This window comes from Amphibalanus amphitrite, unplaced genomic scaffold (genome assembly GCF_019059575.1).
Source record: "Amphibalanus amphitrite isolate SeventyFive unplaced genomic scaffold, NRLGWU_Aamphi_draft 000323F_arrow, whole genome shotgun sequence".
NCBI lineage: Eukaryota > Metazoa > Arthropoda > Thecostraca > Balanomorpha > Balanidae > Amphibalanus > Amphibalanus amphitrite.
In genome coordinates, this window is record NW_024881818.1 from 197,969 (window position 1) to 221,025 (window position 23,057).

At 52.3% G+C, this 23,057-nt stretch overlaps 2 protein-coding genes across 5 annotated transcripts in view; both read left to right on the plus strand.

Moving 5' to 3' along the window:
• The window catches only part of LOC122388442 (DNA polymerase epsilon subunit 2-like), a 26,804-nt gene extending 14,000 nt beyond the window's left edge, over positions 1-12,804 (plus strand). For all 4 annotated transcript variants that reach the window (XM_043379510.1, XM_043379513.1, XM_043379511.1 and 1 more), the window contains 10 exons: positions 4,835-4,982; positions 6,277-6,458; positions 6,759-6,992; positions 8,351-8,470; positions 8,626-8,767; positions 10,064-10,195; positions 10,545-10,645; positions 11,030-11,219; positions 11,524-11,700; positions 11,988-12,804. In XM_043379510.1, coding sequence (XP_043235445.1) covers positions 4,835-4,982; positions 6,277-6,458; positions 6,759-6,992; positions 8,351-8,470; positions 8,626-8,767; positions 10,064-10,195; positions 10,545-10,645; positions 11,030-11,219; positions 11,524-11,700; positions 11,988-12,074 — 1,513 coding nt within the window. In that variant the 3' untranslated portion in view covers positions 12,075-12,804. The remainder of the gene's footprint in view (positions 1-4,834; positions 4,983-6,276; positions 6,459-6,758; positions 6,993-8,350; positions 8,471-8,625; positions 8,768-10,063; positions 10,196-10,544; positions 10,646-11,029; positions 11,220-11,523; positions 11,701-11,987) is intronic.
• Positions 12,805-14,832: 2,028 nt separating this feature from the next.
• Positions 14,833-23,057, plus strand: part of LOC122388441 (microtubule-associated protein futsch-like) — a 34,574-nt gene continuing 26,349 nt past the window's right edge. Inside the window, exon 1 of the mRNA XM_043379509.1 lies at positions 14,833-15,229. Coding sequence (XP_043235444.1) covers positions 15,037-15,229 — 193 coding nt within the window. The 5' untranslated portion in view covers positions 14,833-15,036. The remainder of the gene's footprint in view (positions 15,230-23,057) is intronic.

The following is a 23,057-nucleotide window of genomic DNA, read 5'->3' on the forward strand; positions in this document are numbered from 1 at the left end:
CCCATCAAGCCATCGAGGGATTCTTGTTCGATGGCAAGATGTATCACCAAGCGTTGGCAAGGCTGCACGAGCGTTTCGGTCGAGAAGGCGACATCAGTCAAGCATATCTCAGCTCCATGTTTGCAACTCCAGCTCCTTCAATCAACAACATCGCCTCAGTGGAGAGGTTCAGTTCAGCTGTTAGCAACACTGTGCTGACGCTGCGCGCTCTGAACCACTACAATGATCTGAGAGCCATCGAGAACCTGCGTCGAGTAGTATTGAAGCTTCCTGCGGAGTTGTCCTACCAGTGGGGACGAGAAGTGCATCAGATGCATCCCAAGCAGCCCGATCTGGAGATCTTCAGCAAGTGGCTGGAGACAGAGACTGCCATCTTGAGAAACTCAGCCAACCACAACCGCGATCCAGAAAGGAAAAGGCCATTCGCGAGTGCACGGGAGACCTCGGCGCGACGAACAACTCTGACTACGTCGGCTACGTCTTCCCAGACGGAAAACAACCGACGTCGCTGGTTCTGTGTCCTGTGCAAGGAACAGCACAAGCTTCAGGATTGCACGGAGTTCAAGTCGAAGACGGTGGAGGAGAGGCTGGTCGTAGTGAGCAAGGAACGACTGTGTTGGGGCTGCCTGAACAAGGGTCACTTCATGAGGGATTGCCGCTCTGCAAGACGATGCAACTTGAATGGATGTAATGCATCTCATCACCGACTCATACATGTGGACAGAAGCGCCGCTAGTGATGAAGAAAACCAAACAGAACCAAAAACAGAGGCACGAGGAGGAAGTCGCATCGTCGGCACGGCTCTCACAGAGACGACAGACACACTGCTGCAGTTGGTGCCGGTGCGGATTCACGGCCCAAACGGGGAGAGAGACGTAATAGCACTGCTGGACCCGGGAGCGCAGACATCGCTCTGCTGTGAAGATGTCTTGGAAGAGATTGGGGTTCCAGGAGTCCGAGAGAATCTGCAGCTACAGAACATCGAAGGAAGCGGTACCAGACAGTCGTCTCTTCGAGTTCAGCTGACGGTCAGTCCTCTGAGCACAGCGACCAGCAGAAATCGAATCGTCGTGCCCGAGGTGTGGTCTGTGCCAAGGTTGAACGTGGCCCCACCCAGCATGAGTAGCAAGCAGCTTCGCAGCTGGAAGCACTTGCAGGACCTGGACCTACAGCAGTACAACGGCGCACACGTCGAGCTTCTACTTGGTGCCAACATTTTGGAAGCTGTGCTGCAGCGAGAGGTCAGGGTGGGAGGCCCCGGAATGCCCGTCGCTATCCGGACAGACTTTGGCTGGACCCTGACGGGATCGATATCCACCCTGATTCCAAGCTAAATGCGGCAAGTCATGTTCGTGCGTCAACGTGCTCCCGAAGACGCTCTGGAGGGTCTGAAAGAGTTGGTCCAAGACTGGTGGACGACCGAGGCCTTCGGCACCATGATCAACAGCTCTGATGCACGATCTCAAGAAGATCTCAGAGCTATGCGAATCTTGGATCAGCAGACCAGGAAGGTGGAGGACAGATATGAAGCTGGACTTCTGTGGGGTGAAGACGAACCGATGTTGCCGGACAACTGGAACCAAGCGTACCGACGTCTTCAGTCCATCGAGAGGAAACTCGACAAGCAGCCAGAACTGGCTACAAGGTACCAAGCCATCATCAACGGATATGTGAAGGATGGTCACGCAGGGAAGCTTTCAGCAGAAGAAGCGGACGAACCGAAGGAGAAGCGTTGGTATCTGCCACACCACGCAGTAGTGAACCCGAACAAGCCAGGGAAGCTGAGAATCGTCTTCGACGCTGCGGCAACATACCAAGGTGTATCACTGAACTCGAAGCTCATCACAGGTCCAGATCTACTACAAAGCCTTCCTGGGGTGATCATGCGCTTCAGGGAAGATGTGATCGCTGTGACAGCGGACATCAAGCAGATGTATCATCAGGTGAGGATCCGGACAGAAGACCAGCCTGCATCGAGCTTTATATGGCGAGATATGGAGCGACACCGCAAGCCTGACGTCTATCAGATGGAGGTGGTCATCTTTGGCGCGAAGTCATCACCGGCAACGGCCAACTACGTGCTGAGAAAAGCACTTCTGGACCATGGAGCGGAGACAGACAAGGTTCTCAGCAGAAGTCCCGAGCAACTGGCAAAGTCGTTCTACATGGACGATTGCCTGTTCTCTTGCATGACGGAAGACGCCGCCAAACAGCTGTACGCTGACGTGAAGGAGGCACTGGAGAGAGGAGGTTTTCACCTCACGAAGTGGAGAAGCAGTTCCCCCGCTGTGCTGAAAGGCGTTCCAGAGAGTGAGAAAGCCAGCGCCTCTGCGAGCCTATGTCTCAGGAGCACGCACACCGCTGAAAAGACGCTGGGCATCGCTTGGGAGGAAGACGAGGACACATTGGGGTTTCGTCTCCAAGCCAAAGAAGTGAGTGCAACCAAGCGTGGTGTGCTCAGCAAAGTGTCAACAATTTTTGACCCTCTGGGGATTGCTGCTCCTGTTACCGTGAGAGCAAAGATGATGATGCAGCGACTCTGGTGGAAACATCTGGAGTGGGACGAGCCACTACCCGAACCTGAGCTGAGCCAATGGTTGGAGTGGCTGAGTGAAGCAGAGAAGCTGAACGAAGTCGTGATGCAACGCTGCGTGAACCCCAGCGGCCCAGGGACACTGCGACGCCAACTTCATGTGTTCTGCGATGCGTCAGAGAGTGCGTTCGGCGCTGTGGCATACTGGAGGACAACTTCGAGCGATGGGTTACACCACTGTCGCTTCCTGATCGGCAAGTGCCGAGTCGCTCCACTGAAGCGACTATCAATTGTTCGTCTGGAGCTGCAAGCAGCCGTTCTTGGAGCGCGTCTGGTGGCTACCGTTCTCGGGGAGATCACTCAGCCGCCGGATGACATCTTCTGCTGGACGGACAGCAAGGTCGTTCAGCAGTACCTTGGTAATGAAACCCGACGGTTCAAGACCTTCGAGGCCAACAGACTGGCAAAGATTTACGAGCTGACCTGCAACACGTGCTGGCGTTGGAGTCAAGTGACGCACAGGTCATCTCGCCAACGAGAGGTCGAACCATCGACCCTTCCGTCTGCTCCCAGTGGCCTCGCCATCGAGGGGCTGGGAGAGACAAAACATCGGCATCTCCGCAACCGTGAGATAAACCAGTGGGGTTTACACGATCCTGACACAACGCTTTCAAGCGCTGGAGGACCAAGGGTCCTCTGAGTCTGGAGACTCTCCAGAGTCTCTCCATCTCCAGCGCGGGAGGCATTAGCCTCCGCGAGCGCTGCAGCGGCCTCCGCGCAGGTGGCGGTGGCCTCCTCAGCCGCCTCAGCACGGGCGGCGGCAACCTCCTCGGCTACACCAGCTCGGGCGGTAGCTTCCTCGGATGTGGCGGTTTCTGCTTGGGCGGCAGCGATTCGTCTAGCAGCGACGACGTCGTCAGTCGCCTTGGTGCGTCGGTGGGGGTATACCACTGATCCCCATCATTAATCGTTGCTTAACAAAGTTGAAGTGTTTTTTATTTCTTCTGTTTCATGTTATATTTGCTGGTGTTTCAAAAAATAGCATCGTATTTGTTGGAATGTGAAATGGTTTATATGTGTCAGCGACGCGATGTGTACGGCAGCACGCCGGTTACCTTTCGTGAGTGTTGCCCTGCAGTGCAACACGGTGCGGGGGGATGTTAGCACCGGCGGCTGCAGGCCGGGCCGCCCGGGACCACCGAGCGGGCCATGCGGCGGCCGGCCGACCACGTGGCGCTCGGGGCTATGCCGGCACTGAGCTGGCTCATTGTAAGCGGCCCCGTGATTGGCTGTGTGGGCTCCTGCCCTCGGGCGCCGGCGAGGTGACCTCGGGTCGGCGCACGGGGCTCGAGGGGAGTTCGTTCTGGATGCTCGGCGGGGAAGTGCTCGCTGTGTGGGCGAAGTGGTGCTCTGGCTGTGGTGTGGTGGTGGTGCACAATACAGCAAGTGAAATATCTTAACTGGTGTGGAGAGGAGCTGGACCAGTGGAAAAAGGGACGGGACAGTGAACAGCAGCGAGTCTTCTCAGCGTGCGAGTAGCCGATCATTTCCTTCCATCCGGGACTCATAACACGGCCTCTTCCGGGGTGTGTGAGGGAGGCAGCCACAGTGTCTCGCCATCGAGTCACTGAGCTTAAACTCGTTCCCCGGGTCTTGCCATCGAGGCTCGGGTGCGGGGTCTCCGCTCAGACAGGGGTGCGACCAGTCGGCTCCGGCTAACCTTGCCATCGAGGCGCCGGAGTATCGGTTGATCTGTCCGATTACAGTGGTCTCGCCATCGAGAGGCTGGAATCGGGCAGCGGCTGGCGTCTTCCTCACCATCCTGATCTACCCATCGCTCTCCTACAGTCCTTGTCTATCATCCGGCTAAGTAAGTGTCGTTGGCGTGTGAAATACCAGAGGACACGTGGCGACAACATACTTTCCAGATATTGTCCTTTTGATATGCTCTAAGCTCTTAGATCAAAAGTAAATAATGCAGCCTATTACTTCTTACTGCGTTTAGGAAGTACAGCCCACCGCTAAAGTAATGTAGGGTTTTACCAATCTCAACGGTTGGCTTTGACTGGCGATTGTTTAATGCGGAGTGATCGAAAAGAAGATGTCAATAGCTAAAGTTGCAGATGCAAGGGTGACGATACATATAAGCTACATTCAAAGTTTCATTGTAATCTGGTTAATCGTTCCTAAGCTTCAGAAGCAGAACATACCCATGACTGAAACCCCACATTACTTCTGCTGTGGACTGTACATTTAGCTGTCACGATCATATCTGTCACGTTTGACTGACTTTGTTTCCAGCGATGCGGCCAACTATATCGTGGAGGCGCTGCTTCAGGTGGGGGAGCAGCAGAGGCAGCTGTGGATGGACAAGATCCTGGCCACTGTGCAGAAACAGCCGCTCGACACGGCCATCATCGGCCGGGACCTGGTCCGCGACGTGCTGCAGGTACTGCACTGCCGGCATCTGATTCGTCAGACAGTCTGAGTCGTCACTTTTGTGAAATAGAATCCAACTAGGGTGACCCGCGTGCTCCGCAACGCGAAAAGGGATATTTTCGATCGGCGGGTGTTCGGTTGTTCTTGTGTCGGTTGGGTTATCTATCCATTTCGGTCGATTGCTTTTTGACGGCTAAACGTTTTGGTTTGTGGAAAAAATATCCACCGCATCGAGGTGCCCGTGTCTGATAAGCATGCTTTCCACTTCAGAATCTGTCAAATGTGCTTTATAATTGAGGTGCGTAGTTTTAAGACAAATGAAAGGCGTAGATAATTTTCGCTAAAAATCGTTTTGCAGAGGTTTAAAACATTTATATTTTTAAGAATACTGTTGCTTGTCATGCAAACGTGATGATTGGATCTTGGAGAGAATTGAATGCTCTTTCTAATGATAGCATTTTCAATTGTCAAGCGTATCAGGTTAAGCAGCAAATCCCGTGTATCTTTTTAGTGGCACATTATGGACAAATACCATTTTAATTCAGCGATTTTTCCACATTGTTTTTGATCAATTAGCTGTCCACAATTTTTCCATGAGAGGCGGTACATTTCTCTTGGCAATTGACGTTGTTTCAACTCTCTCAGTCTGATGGTCACGGGAAAATAAAATAAAATCCAAAATCCGTTTAAAATGGCACTTTTTGAAATGAAATTGCCCTCACACTTGCACGTGGCGCGTGCCACCCCTGCACCGCACACTATTCGATTGCCCGTTCGATTCTCTACACGATGCTGTTTTCCCCGTGCCGATCGGGCGCACGGCTACCGAGATATTGCACGGGGAACGGACCCGTGTCGGGCAAATTTAGCCATTTTCGCCCGTTTTTGCCAGCCGATTTATACATGTAAAGTCTATGACGCGAATTTGCACTTTTTGGGCACGCGCTCGCTATCGATCCGATCGAGCCGAGACCGCTCAAAGGCACGTTGTCCATCCTTGTTCTATAACTTGCGCAAATTTCAGCGCGGTAGGTGCAACGGTGTGACCTGTAACCCGCGCTACGTAGCACCATGTCGCGACCTTCGTAATAGACAGAAACTACGCCTTCCTCAAATAGTAATATAGATTCGTCACTTATACACGTGAAATATAACATTTAATACGACCGTGGCGCAGCGCTGTTTTTCCTTTTTTGGCGTCTTGCAATTATGCCTGCATGTCTATCATAACAGTTCAACGAGTCGCGTTCTCACATCAGTGGTGCCATCACGCTAAATTGCGTCATTTTCCCGCCGGCCACCAGAACTGCATCCGGGAGACGCGCGGGGAGGTGGACTTCTTCATGGTGTTCGACGCCTTCAGCGTGCCCGGCTTCAGCTACTGCGTCAACAAGCAGAAGTTCCTGAAGGACGAGCTGCTGGGTCTGCCGGCCGGCTCTGTGCTCCCCGACAGCGTCGCACCCAAGGCGGAGGTCTTCAGAAATCGGTGAGCTGACGGGACTGAAATCAAAGCCGGTGACCTGTGACCATGCTCGGAAACTTAACGCTTAGGAATGTGCTACGTGGCTGCTTAGCTTGGATTTTGTGGACAGCTAGGTTATTTTTGTGATCATTAAAACACAATGCTTCGAGTAATAATACTTACTGTTGCAAGTTCTCGCTAACGTCCAGCTCCAGTACGCCACGATAAACTCAACATTCGCCAGTCATCTCGTTTCACATGGTGCACGCTCGGCTCGCTGGCTGTCCCACCCCCACGTCCCATCACCCCTCCCCCATCCGTCAGGTACCACCTGATCCACCAGCGGTGTCTGCGGAACGAGCTGTTTGGCGGCACGGACGCCAGCGGCGGCGGCGGCGGCCGGCGCCGCTTCCGTCTGCAGCCGGTCGAGCTGCTGCTCGGCTCGACCTCCCGGCTGGAGGACGTCCTAGTGCTGGGCATGCTCACCCAGCTCACCGAGGGCAAGTTCTTCCTGGAGGACCCCACGGGCGCCGTGCAGCTGGACCTCGAGCACACCAAGTAGGTGTGGGCGATGGGTGGGTGGTGGGCCGCGGGGACTATTACTGGGAGTCGTGGTGTAGCGGAACAGGTGCCGTGGGCCGGGAAGGGTGCCGATAGGTAGTACGATAGTCGTAAAATGACTTAGCTGAAACGGGTTAGGAAAGGCTCATGTTTTATAAGTCATTTGAGAGTAGCGTTGCCAAGATCACTGTTAACCCTCGCATGTGTGTGTGGGGGGGGGGGGGGTCGGATGGACCCCCCAAGGTTTTTTCGCGAATAACGCGTAAAAAGCGGCCGATCGTGACGAAACTTTCAGTACCCTCGCATTAATCAATTTTACACCTACCCTGAAAGTTTCATGACCCTGACCCCAATGACCTTTGACCTGTGACCTCTTTTCCGAGACCATGTTTGGCCGGAATCGCGATTCCGCGTATGTCGGCTCGCATTAGCCGCGCGTTTGCAAGCTTTTGTGGTTTCAGACGTTCAAACATGTGATTTGATGTTGCTCCCATGCATTAGGGTGGGTGTCAAGGTCACCTGAAGGTCAGGTCATTGACCTTTGGTGACCTCGGTTCACTTTGAGTTTTACATGTTTCTAGGCTAGTTTTTGGAGCTGAATTCGAATTTAGCAACCATTTGAACATTTACGAAGTAGTTTTGGTGCCTTCGTAACATGTTACGAAGCTGTCAGAGGCGGTTGACACGTACTACGAATACCCGTCACGATACCTACTGGTTGACCTGACCTGACCTGACCCGACCTGGTCTAAATGCTTAAAGACATCATCTGTGATCAAAACTAACACGATATTCGTGATCAGCACCCCGAAAACCCCGTAGCAGCCACACTTCTCGACTTTCTAACGGGTCCCGATTTTTCCGACTTCGGGTCATTGACCTGACCTGGAAGGTTAACCAATGACCTATGACCTTAAAATTGGATATCATCGGCTTCCTCTCGTCACGGGCAACGCGCTCGTTTTTTTCCGCGAAGCTCTAGCTCGATCAGGGGCCAAACGGTAAGGGGGGGGGGTCCAACCGACCCCCCCCCCTCCCTACACATTAGAAGCTGGCAAACGCCGCACACATGCAAGGGTTAATTAATTTATGGTTTTATCGACTAATGCGTGTCTATACTTCTTGATGGGATGGTTGTGTTACCGCTGAGTGTTTCACTGGCCATTAAATGCTCACAAAAAGATCATTCTTATTATATCTGGATAGCCATTGGTCGTCAATGTGTGGTGGTGTAATATGGCACAGTGATCGGAGTGGATTTGACTTGTTATTGTGCTGCTTCCTCTCAGACATTGAGAGCCTGCAGGGTCGAGGCACTTAGGGACATATTTAACCTAGGCTATTCCGTCCTCCAGATTTCCGGTGGGAATGTTCTCCGAAGGGTGTTTCGTCCTCTGTGAGGGCAGCTACGATGACAACATCTTCACCTGTTCCGTCATGGGCTTCCCACCGGCCGAAGACGCGGAGACATTCCGGTATGCAGTTCCGACTCTGCCATGATTCTCCCATGTTACGATGCTTCAATGATTTTTTTGCGTTTTATTTTACCGTTTTTCTTTCGTACTGATTTTTGACGTTGACCTACGTTTGACCCTTTCTATTTGATTTTACCGTTCTTTTCTTTTTTCAGAAATCATTTCGGAAACCAGAACATGTTTGGTGGCTCGAACCACATATGCGCTCGAGCAAACACAGAACTGCAGTCTGTAGAGAAAGAGCTAGATGGCAGCATGTTTGTCTTCCTCTCAGACATGCTCCTGAACCAGCCGCAGGTTCGTGTTGTTATCACTATTTTATTTTTTACTTAGTTGCCATGTTACAGTCACTGTTTTAAAGAGTCTTAGTACCTTTGAACGACTGTATTTGATACCCATTCATAAGCATCTATATCCCGTGTCCCAAACCTCACTTATCACTTTCGTGATCGCCTATAAAGTGTGGCCTATCAATGTTATTGGGTGTAATCGTTCTATTTTGGCCTCTGTGGTTGACTTGCTCGTAGCATACAGGGTGGACCAAAAAGGGTGGAAACATTTTAAACTCGTATAAAACATGTATCATCGCATGCATGTGACTGGGAATGATACCAAACAAGAGTACATTTCGTGGAAATTCATCATGGCATCACTCTCATATGCTTTCTCTCGTTTTCAGTCTCTCACAGCAGATGTTCGAAGTGACCACCTTCGCGAGACACAGGCACAGAGCGACCAGCCTGGCTGCTGACACGATAGCCCGCTTGTATGGCTCACACAGCCTTGCTGATCGCTCTCTTCAGTTCAGAGGCTTTCTGGACCTTCCTCGTAGACCTGGCCCTTGAGATGACCCCACAGTAAAACATCCATAGGGGTCAGGTCGGATGAGCAGGTAGGCCAGTTCCGACTGGCACCGCGGGTTATCAGCCGGTCACCGAAGTGGTTTTCGATGCACTTGAGCGTTGTTTTTGCGATGTGAGGAGGCGCACCGTCTTGCTGGAACCACATAAGGCCTATGATGAGGCTGCCATGCTTCGTTTGGACTCGCTCTCAGAACTTCCTCAGCGCCGCCTGGTATGCGCTGTTGATTGGCGGTCACGGTGTCGCCACTCCCTTCCTCGAACCAAAGTGGACCCACGATTCCTTTTCCGCTGAGTGCACACCATTTCGGTGACCTTGCTGCTGTGCAGTGACTTCTTTATCATCTCATCTCAAGGGCCAGGTCTACAAGGAAGGTCTCTGTGACCTGAAGAGAGCGATCACCAAGACTGTGTGAGCCATACCAGCGAACATGTGTCGTCGGGCTATCGCGTCAGCCACCAGACCGGCCGCTCTGTGCCTGTCTCGCGAAGGCGGTCTCTTCGAATATTTGCTGTGAGAGACTGAAAACGAGAGAAAGTAGATAAGAGTGATGCCATTATGAATTTCCACGAAATGTACTCTCGTTTGGTACCATTTCCAGTCACATGCATGCAATAATGCATGTTTTATGCGAGTTCAAAATGTTTCCATCCTTTTTGGTCCACCCTGTAGTCTATGACTCGCCCGACCCTGCCATAGTCTCAGCTCTGATATCCGACCGGCCCTGGCCAGGTGATGGACCGACTTCGGAGACTGCTGGACGGCTTCAAACACTCGCCGCCCACGGCCTTCGTCATGATGGGCAACTTCACGGACGCGCCGCGCGATGCCAACAGCTACCGCGAGCTGCGCAAACACTTCACGGTGAGCGGCAGCTGCCTGTAAGAGAGGCGGACACTGGCACTGCGCAGTGTTGGGGTGTTGAAAGTACACCCTGGTGACTTGCTCGAACGCTTTATGTATAACCAACAGCTCGCATGGTGGGATCGTGTGTGAATATCGCAGCTGTTCCTAAAATCTGAGACCTTGTCTCAACGAATGTAGCGTCCTCTTGCGGCGAGTAGTTGATCTGGTGCGCCCTTTTTCGCTCACCTGCTGCGACCCAGATCGTCCGATAGCTATTTTGACCGCCCGTCAGTGGCCACGATTGTGTATGGACCGCTCTATTAACACCCTCCGTCACTCCTGACATCCCGATGGTGTCTTCTGGCAGACCCTGGCGGAGATGATCACCAAGGTGCCGGAGCTGCGGGAGTCTCGGTTCGTGTTCGTGCCCGGCCCGACCGACCCGGGCATCGCTCCTATCTTGCCCAGGTCAGTTGGTGAGCTACGTGTGTGTTTCGTGCTCAGGCTTAGGTACTGTATTTGGCCAGTGGGTGTCTGTTGGACCGTAGAGCGACCGTACTAGGGTCTGATAGGACGTGAGGCCAGCGTGAGATTCGGACAGATAATGAGCTTAGTTTGCGTCCTTATCTGCAATGGGTATCGAGAAGTGGGTTATGCTCTTGCTTGTCATTTTTTGCGTCCATATCTGCGGGTATTGAGAAGTGGGTATTTGGGTATTGCTCTTGCTTGTCATCTCAGAGTTATAGTCTTTGAGGAAATCGGCAGACCTGTTGTGCCTCAATGTGTCGCTCGCCGTTTTTTTTTTTTACCACCGACTCATTCTAACTCTGCCCCCCCCCCCTCCCTCAACAGACCGCCACTCTCCGCCTACATATCGGAGGAGTTCCGCAGACGAGTGCCCAACTCAGAGTTCACCACCAACCCGTGCCGGATACAGTTCTGTACCCAGGAGATGGTCATATTTCGGGAGGACGTGCTCTCGAAGCTGTGCAGGCACGGCATCTACTACCCGACCGAAAACTGTCCCGACATCCCGCCGCACGTAAGACGATGGGTGGAGAGGGAGTGGAAAAAAACTTCCTCCCCCAGTGACAGTTGCTTTAGTGATACGCTGGATAAGGCTGGTTTGTGTTAGGTTGGATTAGGATCAGGTTGGTTCTCTGGTTAGGCAGTCTGATACTGCACTGCCGTGATACCATCAATAAAAAAGATACTATTAAATTTACTCCTTATTAATTGTTACGATCGCAGCCTAAACCAGTTAATATCCCAGGTCGTGCGCATCGACCCAGTGGTGTAGCCACTGAACGCACTCTGACCGTCTGTCTCCCGTTTCTGTTCGGCAGTTTGTCACCACGCTGGTGTCGCAGTGCCACCTGGCGCCCCTACCGCCGCACATCTGCCCCGTGTACTGGCAGCACGACCGGGCCCTCCGACTCTACCCGCTGCCCGACGTGGTGGTGTGCGCAGACAAGTTCGATCAGTACACCATCACCAAGCTGGGCTGCACGGTGCTCAACCCGGTACGGAGTGGGGTGGTGACTTATGGGTAGTTTGAGGAGGGAGAGGGGATACGTTTGGTCTGAGGGTTGCAAAGAAGAGGGAAGGGCTTTGGTCTGAGTAAAAGTCCACTTAGGGACTCTGATGGTAACTTTGGTCATCGCTACTTGTCTTCCTAACGAAGACGTCCTGAAGTTAGTCAGTGGTCGCACAGGACAATAACTAGAACAGAATATGAAGCTGATAAAATGTCTATCATGCGAGTGCCTTTTCGCGCACCGTTTGACCGTTACCGACCCTCTGTTCGCAGGGCTCTTTCCACAAGGACTTCATGTTCAAGGTGTACCTGCCCAGCACACGGACGTGCGAGAACTCTCAGGTGGGCGACGACAGCTGATCCCTCATCCCCTACTATCGGTTAGAGTCTCAATGTCGCCCATTACGCCAGATCAGCGAAGTGTTGGATGCTCACAGTGTGCCTTATATGGAAGGCACAAGGGTTTATGCATCCTAGCGTCTTCATGCGTCACACGCAGGCTAACCCGGGTATAGCCTGGTTTCTACGTCCGTATGAGAGGAGAATTGGCTATGCGCCATGCATTCAGAGGCCAGCACGCAGCGGCAGACGCGCACAAGTCATAGGTACTACGTCTGACGGGCGACTGAAGAGCAGTTGCCGTGAATAATACCGTGAATGGTAAAACGTAAATGATACCGTAAATACACTGCTATCACAGCGCGATCTTGTTGGCACTATCTTTTGCGACGAGCTGGTCCCGACGCTAGGTGCAGCGATCCCGGCGGCACCGACACATTTAACGGCGTACCACACTGCTTATAGTGCCGGTATCCCTTCTGGGGTGACTCCAGAATCGGTGGGAGGCGGCATCTCCCCGCCAGCCGCCAGATGTCTCTGCTGTGGTGGCCACTAAGTCCTGTTGGACAGACCAAAAGCGTATGCTTCTCTGTGTGAACGATGTATGTTTTTAGTGCATTCGAAATGTATGTTTTTGTACGTGTGTATTTCCTGTCGCCTTTAGATGATATGTATAAACGACTGAGGTGTTTGTGAGTAGTGATTGAGAGGTATTGTTTAAAATGAACGAAATACATACGACGTACTTTGATACGATTGATTTTGGGTTCCGGAGGTTGGGGCTAAAGACAAACGATATAAAAATGTGAGAATCGTGTTGAGCGATGATTCGAACACATTTCTAATTTCTAAACCATGTTAGTGAATTGTTTCTAAACCATGTGAGGGACGTGGCTAGCATAATGGGTGGATTTTGTCCCATTTTGAGTTGTTTTTTTTTTTTGCGCTGACGGCATGTAATGCAAATACTACTTTGACGTCACCCAGCAGGAGCTAGTTTGAATCGGCGCATTTAAAACATGAAAACTTATGTAAGGATGGAGCGCACTGCGCAATATGTCTTGATCACTTAATGTGATCGTGGTTACGAGACCCGCCGAAATAGTGCACTGGGATGTGGGCTCTAACACGCCGTGCCCTGTCGGCTAACCCACTGGATAGCCATGTAAGTTGGCGGGCGTGTGCCGCGACATATCGTACATACCACATACTACATACGAGTACCGTGGCACTTGGCAGTGGCACACTTCCCAGCAGTGCGTGCTCGCCCGATGCGTCGGTATGTGTACCAGTATCAGTAACGCCAAGCTGCAGAGTGCGTTATATAGCGTCACCGCAGATATCTGAGATGATAATGATGTCAATAACCAATATGCATTCCATGCGTGATGCGTTTAGTTAGGGAGGTCGTTTTGAGTGCAATGTTATGACCCGATGTCATCTTTCAAGACCTGCAAGCCGCAAGGCACACAACCATCATTGACCAGGCACTCGCTGTTACCATCGGCTGAAAACTCGACTAAAACACTGCCTTGTGCATGAGGTCACATCACTGCCATGTTCGCGCATCAGGCACGGGCCCGTCTCAGTTCGTCGCGCGGACACGTCACTGGACACTGGGGTGCCTGGCTGGCTGACGGGTGGCCCGCCGCCACGGCGACCGTGGCGGGGTGAATACCAAATCAGCTGCGCGGCCATTCCGGGTCAGCGGTCGGCGCATCGCCCTACTGGCGACGGAGCGTCTGTTACAGTGGGGTGACCCGCGTCACCAGGTCCACGTCCTGGGTCTGACGGTGATTCGCATCTTTCTTCCTCATGGGGATAGGTCTCTGTTGTATGGAGATCCGTGTCTCCCGGTCTCTAATCCTGGGCCAGTCTGTAGTCTGCACTCCGGCGACCCTCGTCTTCAGAGTTCAGGCCCTGGTATACTGGAAGATCTCGTGTTCCCATGGGCTATTTCATTTATTCCCCTTGGAGTCGCTCACCGTGATCTCTTACCGGTCCGGTCTTACCGGTCACCGTGCTGTCTAAGTACGGGGATGGCAATCGAAGAAGATGGTGGGTCTCCGATTGATTGAAAATAGCGGATGCAGACTAACTGAGTAGGCAGTAACCACCCGACAGCAAATGAGGTATTCCTTCGCAACAATGCTCTCGCGGCCCGCTAGGAAGTCGTAACCGCCTCTAAATAGGCCAATGCCCAATAGGTACACTCGGGTAGCGGGCAGTGGCAGGTCCCCATAAGCCCACATTCATCATGACCTCCCTACCGTGTGCCTTTCCCTCCGAGCCCTCTCCCATTCAGTCCGTTTCCATTGATACCCGGCCCCGCGCTGGTCCGTTTACCCACCGAGGATGTTTGCTCTGTTGTTCGGCCCTCTCGTCCGCCTGTCTGACCGCTCCGCCCTGCTATCGGCTCACGTATCCTAGCTGTTTCCCCTCATCATCCCAGTGAGCTCTCCTGTGTCCTGAGGCTCGCACGGGCGTCGTAAGATGCCGGACAGACTCGTGCATATTTATCAATCATCTCCGAGGTCTGTGGGTTCCTGCCGTATGCCGTTCCTTTGATGCAGTCATCCTCCCCAATATTTGCTCTCTTCTCTACCGTATAGCTACACATCAAGGGGCAATAAATAGCGTACTTATGGTATCCTCCTCGATGGAAGCTGCACCCCCAAACGCGCAGCGCTGGCGCCGCCTGTGCGCTCCGCGTACCTGGCTGACGCTCCGTGCCGCAGGCGGGCGGGCGGGCGGCGGCGGCGGCGGTGCCTCGCGCTCCACAACAGGTGCGCCGCGCGCCGCGTCCAGACGCGCCGAGCCGTCTTCCCCACGTGCTACAGCGCGTGCGTGCTGCGTGCGTGCTGCGTGTGTTTCGTGCGCGCGGGAGTGCTGTGTTCCGCCGGAGCGCGGTGTTCGCCGGGCTGTGTGAGCGCGAGCGGTGTGAGACGGTGATGCGCCTCTGAGCTCGTCTCTGAGCTGCGCGATGCTGGTGCGCCGGTCGGCGGTGGCGGCGGCGCTACTGACCTGGGCCGGGGTCGCCGCGCAGGCCCAGGACGGCGCGGCCGAGTGCGGCTCCGGCGCCACGGCCGCCGCCGTCGTGTTCGCCGTGCTGTTTCTGCTCGCAGTCGGCGCTCTGGGATTCGTGCTCTACAAATACGTCTGGAAACGGCGGCACTGTGAGTAGCCTTCTGTATCTGAGACCGTGTGATACGGCAGGTCAACGCTCATATCCAAACGATCAACCAGCTTTCACGTATCCGTCCGAAACCTCAAAACCTGATTCGGCGCTGCGAGCACATATTTACATACCATTGTGTGCGCCGCTCCGCGGGCGGTTTTCCACTGAAACTGGCGGATTTCCGTTGAGATCGGCTATCGCGGGCGAGTGTGGAATGTTTGCACGCGTCCCGAGTGCATGGTGCGCCTCACGCGAACCACGCCGCCTGGGCATGGTTTCGTCGGGCAAGGGTTGCTACAATGCGCAACAATGCCAGCATTGAAGACACAATACCGGAACCCTGCTCAACCGTCTGCACCTGCGACTGTGCCGCTTGTATGCCGTCTTGCACGTCGTTTTGTATCCATAGCGCGTGACCAAGCAACTTGCCGTCTTATGTCTTCCATTTTTAAAAGCATAATATGGCAATCCAATGGATTAGCGCTGGAGGTATTCTCTTTTTACTATTCCACTACGCTACCGGCCTTGAAGCAGTAACACCACACGGTTTGTAGTGAAGGTGGAGAAATAATCCAAGATTAGAGGGCTGGAAAATTTGATATGATTCGCCAAAAGCAGCATTCCGGCCCGTGCGACCGGAGGGCGGGGTCACGGGTCCGGGTGACGTAACGGACCGATCCGAGCACATGACTCGTGAACCGTGACGTAATGCCAGCGACCCGTGACTTCACACAGTGACCGAGTGACCGACAGAATGACCTAGTGGTCAGATCACCGACGGCTTACTTCTTAGATGTGCGACTTACTGGACACACTCTCTGCATCGTGGATAATTCCCGAGTGTTGACGTGTTGGTGTTCGAATCTACAGACACTTTTCAATTCCCTCATTGACTTTTACCAAACCAAACGTCTCTGGTGTTACTGGAAACCTGATGTAAATAATGCTGGCAAGCCTTCGACTTCTCCAACATAATCGTAAGCAGACTCATCAATCACCATCTGCATGCGCCGGGTCTCTGCGTGTGTAATGTATGCGGCACGGCCGAGACTGGCCCGTCTAACGAGGTCAGTGGGCTCCGGCGGCCTCTGCGGCGCCGCTGCATACCTGCCGGACCGCCTCTCGCCCGGGGCAGCCTGCGCGGCCGCACAGGGGTGCATACCATCACGGTCTGTCCGACAGGGAGGGTGTCGACTGCCCGAGGGTGCCGGCCGCCCGCTCCCACTGCCCACCTGATTGGCTCACCGGTTATTAGCTCTGGTGGATGGAGGCTGAGAGGGCGCCGCTCCCCGCCTGGGTGTGTCCGTCAGTCGTGGTGGCCATACTAAACTCGGCAGAGGTGACTGGCGGTTCTTGTATAAATTTGAGCTGTGCGGTTAGCTTTGGTAGGTTAGCAGTCACTCCAGTCTCCAGCAGTGCGCATTTGATCAAGCACGTTTTCCATGTATTCCTCTCTCATTACATCTCGTCACATCTCGCTTCCCCTTCTCTCCTCTCCTCTCCTCTCCTCTCCTCTCCTCTCCTCTCCTCTCCTCTCCTCTCCTCTCCTCTCCTCTCCTCTCCTCTCCTCTCCTCTCCTCTCCTCTCCTCTCCTCTCCTCTCCTCTCCTCTCCTCTCCTCTCCTCTCCTCTCCTCTCCTCTCCTCTCCTCTCCTCTCCTCTTCTCTCATCTCCCTCTCTAATTCTATGACCGACTCCACCTCCGGCCCGGGCTGCTGTCTGGAAAGTCTCCGCGCCTAAAATGACATGCACCGTCGCATTCCGACGCGTCCTTCCTCGCGGCAGGCCGGGCCGACGCTCGGCGGGGCCGACCGGCCGACGCTGCACCGTTCCGGCGACCCGGTCGCGCTGCCTGACCGGCTGAGGTCTCAGCACCACCGGATAGAGATTGTCTGCAGAGGTGATGGTGGTAGTCGTCACGGATATAGATACAGAGCTGTTTTTTATTTGTGGTTAGCTTTGGTGTAGGAACCGGACGGAACTATTTGTTAGAATCATGTTTCAGCTCCAATGAATGCGACTGTCTCGACCTGCCCAAATCGAGATGGCTGGATATGTCTGTGACATCTTGCAGGCTCATGTATCGTTGCAAGTTTTATCGTACAAAGACCCGTGTCCTGATCGCTCTGAGAAAACGTTACTGTTTATAGCTCTACGAATGTATGTAGCTGTTTTGTAATCGGTAACGCAGTCGTCACCTTTCATTTCCGTTCGCTGCTCTTCATTGGGGAAAATAGGGAGGGTCTGGTGCATCTTGATAGTGTCAGTTTGGAGCAGGCAGGAAGGAAATGTGCCTGACAAAACATCTCGCTTCGTTGAATGTTCCATTGCTGTTTCTGTTTGTGTGTCTTCTTTAGTGCTTTCGGTTGTAAAGCTGTTCAGTGTTCAATGGTTCACCTGCAGTTTTCATATCGTACCTACTGTGAAGTGATCCGGCACTGAAGACCATCGATGAATAGGCACCGAACTTGGAAGACTGTAATATAAAATGGAAACCCAGTTACCCAACACTAGAGACCTCAACAAAAATTGCATCGAAGACTACAACGTGATGTTAGCAAACGTCCAACTTGAGACTGTCACATTGAAGAGCTTCGCACCCAGAAGACTGCAACATAACACTGACACAATATAGCACAGGAGAATCCGTTATTGCATTGGTCTCCATAGCACCGTCAGCATCGAACACTGGAAACTGCAACGCCGAACAAGCGTCTAACAGAGGAGACTGCAGCATATAACGGGCATAAGCACTGGAGACGCCAACGCCGCATGGTACGTAGCACTGGAGACTGCATTGCTGCGTGAAGTGTAACACCAGAGACTTCCACTAGGTGAGGAAAATAACCGGTATTTCCAGAGGATGCATCTAGGAATAACACATTCCATATGTAGCCGAAAGAGCACATCAAGATGCTATTATAAGTACTAGTGTGTACCAGCTACACCGTGGAAAATTGGTTCTTAACCCGCGCCCCACTGGGGGGAGGCTATATTCATAGCCCCCCTCCCGTTTTTCTGCAATAACTTCTAAACCGCTTGATGTATCGCCGCCAAACTTTCAGTACCTTCGGCTGCATCAGTTTTACACCTTGTGTCAAAAGTTGAACTTCGTATCTATCCGTATCTACCATAGGTCGGCCGGAAATGACGTCAGAGTGACGTCATGTTCGGCCGATTTCGACGCAAAACATTGAACCACGGGAATCGCTCCCAAGAGCTCAGTTTTTTTTAGATAGATCCAATTTCTTTGCATGAGAGGACTCAGAATGGACTGCGCTATCAAACTGCCATCTCGAATTTTGAAAATTTTTGAAAATTTCGAAAATTATATGTATTAAAATTAAAAATTTGTATTTTTTCAAAAACTTTTTGACTTTTCGAAAAAAGACGGAATATATATGATAGCACACATGCTTATGATTTACTCTAGCAAGTTTTAGCCAGATATCTTCAAAAATGGCCAAGTTATACGCATTATACCAAAAATTTCACAATTTTAAATTTTTCAAATCAATTTTTTCTGTACGAATTTGACATCGTACACCAATATATATATATATATATATATATATATATATATATATATATATATATATATATATATATATATATATATATATATATATATATATATATATATATATATATATATATATATATATATATATATATATATATATATATATATATATATATATATATATATATATATATATATATATATATATATATATATATATATATATATATATATATATATATATATATATATATATATATATATATATATAGCACCATCGTGTTCCTGAGCTCAAACTGCATCCGATAGACATGTTTTTTGTTGAGAAATTTCAACTTTGAAATTTGGCCTTTTTTGACCTGAAAGTGACCTGACCTCAGCTATATTCAGATGAAAAAAATGGCCTCAAATGACACAGGCGACACCGAATTCGAAATCAATGGCCTAAATGGACCATAAAACATGTGTCACGTGACCGACTTATGACATAAGATTTCCGTGACCTATGATGACCTGACGCTGACCTGAAAATCAAAGTACAAGTTTGGTACCCTCAGAGTATCTAAAGCATCTGTTCACGAGTGTGTAAACCAAAAATTAGCCTGATCTGACTTGTAAGACGGCAGCCAGAGCCCAAAATGTGAACAAGCCAAATATTGATAATTTTTACTTTGACCTGACCTGTGACGTCATCGGTGACGTCGAGGTCAATGAAATTAGGTTCCATTCGACAGTTTTTCCGGGGCTATCAGATGCCGTTTGAATTTAGACGATCGGCCCAGTAGTTTCGGAGTTAGGAGGGGGGCTGTGCATAGCCCCCCCCCCCCCAGTAGGGCGTGTTATACACAGACCCCAGTGGCGCGCGGGAATGCAAGTAGAAATACACCACTGAACACCCACATCATGACAGCACACCTAAAATTTAAACCGGTTTAGCAGATGAAAAAGTATACGTGGGGCCAAAGCAGCATAACCACCTGATGACATCCTTCTGCACACATTATCCTGTCTTAAACAAAACTCACCGCTGTCATCAACCGGGAAAGTCAATTACCAATTGCCAATTAAGAGTGTTGTGTTTTAAAAATACATTGATACTTGACTATTCCACAATAGAGGCTACGGAAGCCGTCTGTCCGGTTGACATGAGCCTGTTGTCTTGGCCAGGGGACGGCAGCAGTGACAGTGTCCGAACGACTCAGTATTCAACCTTCAGACAGATCAGTCTCAGTCACGCTCGTCGTATACGAGCCACGTGACAGCCAGGCCCCAGATACCCCCAAAGCCACGTGACTGAACCGGGCCCGGCTGGGTGTAGTGACCAATGTGATCACGTGGCCTGTTCGACAAGCTGCGCATGTCGGCTGCTGCAGTCACGTGACCCGTGTGGCGCATTCTTTACCCGGACTGTCGACATTCCTGAGTCACCGGTCGCGTATTCAGACTAGGCTCGCGATCGGACCTGGAGGCCACGCCGCCTGGGGAGCCATGACTGTGTGGGCCTGCCATCTGCATTCTGACGATACATGCTTCTCTCGGAGCAATGTATGATTCTCCTGGAATGATTCGTAATTCGTATTGATCGGCTATTAGCAGGGCTGCGGAGTCGGAGTCGGAGTCGGAGTCGGAGTCGGTCGGAGTCGACAGTTGTGACCGGAGTCGGAGTCGGAGTCGGAGTCGATATTGGAAACCCCAGCCGGAGTCGGAGTCGGAGTCACCGAAAATCTGTCGACTCCGCAGCCCTGCCAGGTGTGCGGAGTCGGAGTCGGGAGTTGGAGTCGATCGGAGTCGACATTTCTGCCCGGAGTCGGAGTCGGAGTCGGAGTTGGTTTTTGAAAGCCGGAATCGGAGTCGGAGTCGGAGTCGCCGTAAATCCATCGACTCCGCAGCCCTGGGCCTATTAGGCATGCATATCATACGTTTGCATACACCGAAGCCTCTGCTCTGGGCAACTTTAAGCAATAGGAAGTAGGTATTGAAAGCTAAGCCCGCTGGTGGATGTGGAAGCAAAACGATCTTCACACAAACCATCATCTTCCCGACTCCACTACTTCACGGATAAGCGCTCGGGCCGACGGTGTCTTTTGTTCCTGTTCATGGTTCCCGGACGGCTTCACGTCGGTCGCTGGCTCCCACACCTGCCGCCTGACCCGCTTGTGGTCGGCGTTCGGCACCGCAGGTCAACTCCCAGAGCTCGGTCAGGGACAAAAAGCGAACGCTGTGTGAAATGTGTCCGCGTGAGGCGCTGTAGACAAAGTGTGTTTCCAATGCCACTTGCATTGTGGATAGTGGGCAAATCAGTGCTTGCTCGTCCGCCTACCTAACATAATTGAAGTTTTCCTTTTCATGTTGGCCGACTTGTGTCATGGCAATATTCATTGAAATGCACTGCTTAATGCCCATGTTTGTGCCGCAATTCAATAGCTCAACTACAGCTTCTGATCGATCATGTATGGCTGCTCTTCGGCCAAGTGAGACACTGCCTGGGAATAAGGACAAATTCTAAAAGGACCTGTTGAAAATTCAGATGCATTGTAGATTCATCGGAAACAAAACACATCCGCCTTTCCACGGATCTGTCCGTGCACTCGCCCGACCATATGTGATCGCCGGTCCTTTCGCCCGTCGGTCCGTCCCCACCCGTCACCACCCGTCCGCCCTTTTATCCGTTCGTCTCTCCGTCTGCTCGCCCGTCCGTCTGTCCATTTACCTGCCTGCAGCGTCTATCCTTCCGTCCATGTCGCGGAGGCGGCGACTGCGTAGGGCGAGACGGCGGCTCCCCACCCGAACTGAACCGGGGCGGAGCGTTGGACCTCCCGTGGAGGGGTCCGCTGAGAGGCCAAACAGCCCACCCGTTCGGCCACTCGGCAACTTGTGGGATAAACAAGCCGTGGGTAGCGATTAGTGGCTATTGGGTAGCTGGCGCCGAAATATAGGTGACACGCGGACCGATCGATGAGCGGGTTCCATGCTACTTTCAACGCTGATACAGGTGGATGCTGGGAATAGATATGCGAGTTTGATGTACCTTGTTGTAAAGTAAAAACATACTTGCGCAATTATAGGGTCAAAAGACATCTACCGTCGCATTTGCATAAATTCATTCGGTGTTTATCGTGCTATAAGATGAACTCCTTCAAATGCTATGTCGTTATGTGTAATTGGAACGCTTTGCCATCAATGAGTCTCATCATAGACATCATGAACAGGCGACTCGATGCATGCCCGTCATGCAATGTCCGTCATTTCACGTCTTGCTGCACCTTCTCATCCACTCTCCCTAGTTCCCAGCGTCCAAATGAGACATTTATACCGTCTCGCCAGCTCGGCAGGAGCTCCGTCAGCGCGTCAGCGCGTGACTGCGCTGACACCGTTGGAGGTGCTTCTTGTGGCCCATCTCGGCTCTGAGACGGGCTGCCGTGCCCGCCGGCTCGGCAGCGCCTCTCACAGCTCTCAAACTCCAGCTCCACGCTGAGATCGACAGCCGCGGCGAATCGGCAGCCGCTACTGAAGCGAACGGCCCACACATGGAGCCGATTTGAGAGCCACTGAACGATGCCGTGAGATAAAAAGGTTCGCTCTGCCGCGGCAGCCGCCCGAGGGAGCAACTGATGACTCCACAGAGGTCTGTGGAATTCCTCGGAGCTCGATGATGACGAAATATCAGAGTCCATCTTCTGACTACCCCTCCCTACCCTCACGCACATTTCGCCTGAATCGGCGCCTCCCCGGCTACCTGTCCGCCCAGCCCGGCACACATTCTGACCGCAGCCGGCGTGGCGCTCTGCCGACCGCCGTCTGCGGCTGGCCACTCTCTGAATGAGGTCGGCAGCCAGAGCCAGGTGGCCCGTCCGGCCGGCCCCGCTCGGCGGCGTGTCCGATCGGTCGTCTGAGACGTCCATTCATGCTCTCAGCGCGCGCTGGCTCTGTGAAACTACTGACCAGCGGTAACGCCGGCCCGTCAGACCGGGGCCGAGACGGTACTGCGTCCTCCTCAGGTAATCCCTAACGGCAACGGTAGCCGTCGGACCGGGGGAGAGACGACGCCATGCGTTCCTTATGTAATCCATGAAGGACGGGGATTTGCTACACAAATAGTCTCGTTTTGGTGGACAGAAATGCAGGTCGTCACAGGAACATTCCAAACGCGGGAAAATGGACGGCGGAAAGTTGATCGGCAGTAATGCAGTATCGTAACCGGAACAAATTTGTAGATACCGTTCAGTGGTAGCAGCTATTTCAACCATTTACGTCATGGTTTGGAATGTGTGATGGGGACGGAGATAGCCATGCGAAGTGATATC